The sequence below is a fragment of the Cajanus cajan genome, chromosome 2 (genome assembly GCF_000230855.2).
Source record: "Cajanus cajan strain Asha chromosome 2, NIPB_CcT2T_4, whole genome shotgun sequence".
Taxonomy (NCBI): domain Eukaryota; kingdom Viridiplantae; phylum Streptophyta; class Magnoliopsida; order Fabales; family Fabaceae; genus Cajanus; species Cajanus cajan.
Window position 1 is genome coordinate 10,343,470 of NC_138518.1, and position 5,604 is coordinate 10,349,073.

Sequence of the window (5,604 nt, forward strand, 5' to 3'; positions counted from 1 at the left end):
TTTAATTATTAATAATTTATTTTAAAAATATTAAAATCTAAACTGTAATAAAGGCAATATTTTCTTTATATATATATATATTTTTTTTTTTCCAATTTTACCTTTTTAACTATTTTTTAAACTGGTATAGAAAAGGCTAATTGTTAAATTACCTACAAAGTATTTACATATTTTTTTTAATCATAATATTTGTATAAAATATTTATCATAAAAATAGTAATTAATCTTTATTAAGAGACATAAATCATTATCATTTATGTTAAATATTAAACTTTAAATTCTAAACATGTTTTTATTAGCTACACACTAATATATAATTTTTATTTTTTTAAAACATAGAGACATGAAGTGCCCGTTTCTCCTAAAAAAATTGTACTTTAAAACAATCATATCACTTTAACAATTGGTATAAAAATTATTAACACTCCTAATTATTTACTGAGTATTTTTTTTAGAACCATATTGTTAGGATAAAATATTCACCAATTTTGTAAATAACCAATCTATGTTATTGAGAATTTGACCGGTTATTTTTAGTATAATTTTTTTTTCAAATATGTTTTCATATCAGTAAAATTGACACTGAAAACCTTATTTCAGAAAATCAATTCAGGTTACTACGTTGGACTTATAACAGAGAATTACGATATGTACTTCATTATGTAATTTTATAAATAAAAAAAAATTAAATAAAATAAAACTATTTATTTTTTTTTTAAAAAAATATAACGAATTTAATCCTCCACTAACACAAACACAAACACAATCCTTACTTGTTATTTAAGGAAAAAAGAAGTGTTTAGTGGGCTGAAAATTCTAGAAGTTGCCTTTGCTTTTGCTTACTACATTACAATGGGATTTGGCAATTGGCAGCACACGATATCCCACACTTGCCAACTGGACACAACAAAACAGTCAGCTTCCGCCGCGTAATTTTTTTCCACTCTCTCTCTCTCTCTCTCTCTCTCTCTTCTCTTCCGTTCTCTTTTCTTCACTCTCTCTCTCTCTCTCTCTCTCTCGTATACATAGCAAACGATTTTGAACACCCCAACATTCCCTTTGTTCCAAGAAAAATGCTTTTCCGTTTCAGCTTCACACCCACGATCAGATCCTTCCTCTATCCCCGTTCATGCATTCTGCTCTTGCTTCTCCTCTTCTGCACGTGCTTCACTGCAACAGGTTCCTGCATTCATCATGGCCTTTTCTCGTCAAAGTTTTGGAATTTTTGTTCGTTATGTTTCTCTGGTTTATGGGGTGTCGTGTTTTCTTTGTTGCCCACGAAACTGTTTGCGTCTTTTTTCTGTTTTGTTTTGCGTGTTTGTTCCTTTTTGCATGGCGTGTGCCTGACGGCGTGTTCAATTGGAACGAGTGTTTGAGATTGATGGCAGGCTTTGTGGGGTGAGGGATGGAATTTTTTTCTTGTTTTCAAATTTTGATAATCGGTGAGTGACGTTTTTAGTTTCTGAAAAATGGGTCATCTTTGGGTTTGCGCAAGTTTCGTTCACGTACTTTTGAAATGCCAAATTTTAGTCTCCATGATCATAAGCTTCCGTTCCCTACAGTGGTGTCGCTGTAGGACTAAAGTTTAGGTATTTTAAAAATACAAAGAGGAAAACGTGTGGTTTTAAAAGTGGGGGCTAAAACCAAGGTGGCGCGTTTTCGAGGAACTGGAAACACTATTAATCCTTTTGAAAATTTTGATCTTTTATTGATTTGTGGCGGCTTTTCCTGTTGATGATGCCTGAGGTTTTAGTGGGAAAGATGGTGTTTTGATTCCTTCGTTTATTTGTTCTTGCTTGTTGTCTAAGTTTTGGTACCAGGCAATGAAATTGAAGTTCTGATTATCTGTGTTGTTATAAAATGCTGGATGCATAAAAATTGATAAAGCATTGGATTACGTTGTGTCAACTGTCAAGTGAAAAGAAAGGATGTGAAATCTATCGACTTTTCTTCTCTCTCAATTTCCAGTTCTTGATCATGGTCATTGTATATGTGAAAGTAAAGTGGTATGATTTTCATCAACTAGTTAATGTCTTGAAGAAATTTTTGCTTGTTTTCACTCTTTGTTGATTGTTTTAGCTAGTTCAGAAAATTAGTCTCATAATTTCTATCATACATTTCATATGAATTGCCAGTCTTTGTTGTTTAACGTGTAGTATGAAGTTCATAGATTACTCTGTCCCCCCTCCTCCCTTTTACCTTCTAATTAATTTTAATTTTGGGTATTGCTGTTGTTTATCTTTCAGAAGCTTATGATCCACTTGATCCAAATGGAAATATCACAATCAAATGGGATGTTATAAATTGGACACCTGATGGTTATGTTGTAAGTACAGTCCTTTACAATGTTACATATTAATATAAGAAGTAAACAATTTGGTTTACAATTAGACAATGTCCTAAATGTTTTTAGCTCTGTTTCTCTCTACCAGTTAGGCACATCATTTGTGATGAATCTGCAATGCATGTTCACATCAGTTGCATATCATATGTTTTATATCAGTTCTTACTTGAATGATATAACCTGCTTTTAAAAGGGTAAAAAAAAAATCATTTTGCTCCAAGAGAAATGGAAGCAATGTGTTTTAACACAACCTCTTTACCGTTGGATGAAATTCATATGAGACCCATTAAAAATTGTCTGGGTCCCACATGAATTTCATTCAACATAGAAGAGTGGTTGTCACTTGTTAGCATTCCTCTTGTTCCAATTAGGAATATGAAAGGATTTGAATTTCAAATTACACTTCAAGCCAATTTTTTAATAGAGCATTCAAGTGTGTTTAGTATTTACTATGCAAGTTGTAAAACTATTGAATAAACTCAAGTATATATAATATATACGTGTTTATTTATGTTAGTGGCTAGAGCCATTTAGAATGGACTGAGTTTATCTTTGTTCCCGTAGTTATTTAGATGTCTAAGAAACAATTGAATGGACAGGCTGTTGTTACTATGTACAACTTCCAACAATATCGTCATATCGCAGCACCTGGTTGGTCACTAGAATGGACATGGGCAAAGAAGGAGGTAATATGGGCCATGGTGGGAGGGCAGACCACTGAACAAGGGGATTGTTCAAAATATAAGGGAAACGTCCCACATTGCTGTAAAAGGACCCCAACAGTTGTAGATTTACTTCCTGGAACACCTTACAATCAACAAATTGCAAACTGCTGCAAGGGTGGTGTACTCAGCTCATGGGCACAGGATCAATCCAAGGCAGTTGCAGCATTTCAAGTTAGTGTAGGTAGTGCTGGTACTACTAACAAAACGGTCAAACTGCCAAAGAATTTCACCTTGAAAGCACCAGGTCCCGGTTATACATGTGGGCCGGCAAATATTGTGAAACCAACTCAATTCATACAACCTGACAAAAGGAGAGTAACACAAGCACTCAGTAAGTTAATGGACTTTTATGTTCATTTCAACACTTGTCAGTATAATTATCTATTTGTTGTAGTTTTTGTTAGTACTAAAATCTGGTTCTCTGGTAATATTTTAAAACTGGTCTAAGGTAGATAAGCTTCACTATAAATACTCAAGAAGGTAAAATGAATTGAACTTCTCGTATAAGCTAAAATAAACTTATGCACTAAACTCTTATAGAAATTCTCTCATCTAAGCTCTTCAAAAGTTGAGGTGTATAAGTTGATTTTAGCTTGAGGAAACTCAACTTATAGAGAAACTTATCCAAATGGAGCCTAAGTTATCAATTGTTCTGTGTCTTTTTACTTACACTTAGTGAGATTGATCGATGTTGTTTGACCTTAACATTGCTGAGTTATTGTAGTGACATGGAATGTGACATGCACATATTCACAATTTCTTGCCCAGAGAGCACCCACTTGCTGTGTCTCACTCTCATCTTTCTATAACGATACTGTTGTACCCTGCCCTACGTGTGCATGTGGCTGCCAGGGTAACTCATCTCAATCAGGGGACTGTGTAGAGTAGGTTTTTAATACTCAGACACTGATTTTATTTTTCCTTCTAAACTAAAATAAAAATTATATACTCACATGTCCATTTTCTGTGTCGTTACAGTCCAGATTCACCACATCTGGAATCAGTTGTTTCCAACCCTGGACCTGGGAATAGTATTACACCTTTAGTTCGATGTACCCGTCATATGTGCCCAATCCGAGTTCACTGGCACGTTAAGCTTAACTACAAGGAGTACTGGCGTGTGAAAGTCACTATTACTAATTTCAATTACAGGATGAATTATTCTGATTGGAACTTGGTTATTCAACATCCAAACTTTGACAATCTGACCCAGATTTTCAGTTTCAACTACAACTCACTAAATCCCTACGGGTTAATAAGTAAGTGTGATCTTTCAAAGGACTTGCAATCTTAGAGACATAAAATATTTTGCATTTTCTCCTCCAAATCTCAGCTGGTCTGCTCCTATATATTAGAATGCATTATTTTAGAAGCAACTCAATCTTCTACTCTATTCTGCCTTAAGAGTGACTTTGCTTTTATATTTTAAATTCAAGTTCTTTTGAATTATTTATATATATGTTTATAATTTTTTTTTTTTCTCAAAAACTCTAGTTGAACTAATTATGCATACATCCCTTAGAATATTTTTCATTTAGTTTACTTGTCTCATTCTAAATTTTCTGGTTGCATGAGCAGCGTATGTTCTTATTTCACCATAGAACTTATATTTTTGTTGAGGCATGAAAATGATTGATCTATGATGGTTTTAACAGATGATACAGCAATGCTTTGGGGAGTTAAGTTCTACAATGATTTTCTCATGCATGCTGGCCCTCTTGGTAATGTGCAGTCAGAGCTACTTTTCAGAAAGGATAAATCAACTTTCACTTTTGACAAGGGTTGGGCCTTCCCTCGGAGAGTCTATTTCAATGGTGACATCTGTGTGATGCCACAACCTGATGCTTATCCTTGGTTACCTAATGCTGGTTCCAGGCAAGAGGTTTCCCTGCTTGCTTTGGTGGTGACCTCTTTGGTAGCCTTGGTATTTTATTCATATGCTTAAAGTTCCTATCCATGGCACACTTAAATCTGTCATCAAAAGTCTTCTATGTGACAAGTTTTGACTCAATTTTGGGATACCAATTTGGGATTTGAACCAAGCCGGAGTGTGACATCCATTATCAATTCAAGAGTAGTTCAGTTGTCCTATGATTTGTTTGTAGGTTACAGCATAGGGGGCGATTGAGTTTGCTACTATATTCTTATTTCTGTCTGTTATACTGTAATGATGTATTTATTGCTTTTAGATCCATAGTGATAGGTGGTACTGTAAGTATAAGATATATATTAAGGTATACAGTCAATGAAATAATTCATCATACTAATTTTCTTTGCAACCACCTAATTAAAATCACGAGTTTTTCTTTTTCTTTTTTCGAAGAGGGTATCTTGCTGCGTTATTGAATTCATGTTGGACCATTTGCGTTAAATCAAAAGTTCAAATTCAGTTTTACTGACTTGGATTGAGAATAAAGGGTTGCTGATGTTTTTAGTTGCAGAAAATTGGGTCATCTTTGGTTTTAGTTTCTGATTTTTAAAATCTAAAGATTTTTTCCTAGGTGTTTTTCAAAATTATCTAAACTTCAGTTCTTA

At 33.9% G+C, this 5,604-nt stretch overlaps 1 protein-coding gene across 1 annotated transcript; it reads left to right on the forward strand.

Annotated features, from left to right (window-relative positions):
• Window positions 1–982: 982 nt before the first annotated feature.
• On the forward strand, window positions 983–5,348 carry LOC109818988 (protein COBRA). Its single transcript, XM_020384551.3, has 6 exons — window positions 983–1,179; window positions 2,247–2,326; window positions 2,944–3,400; window positions 3,794–3,953; window positions 4,048–4,328; window positions 4,725–5,348. The coding sequence occupies exons 1-6, from the start codon at window positions 1,074–1,076 to the stop codon at window positions 5,012–5,014; spliced, it is 1,374 nt and encodes a 457-aa protein (XP_020240140.2). The 5' UTR covers window positions 983–1,073; the 3' UTR covers window positions 5,015–5,348.
• The last annotated feature ends 256 nt before the right edge of the window (window positions 5,349–5,604 follow it).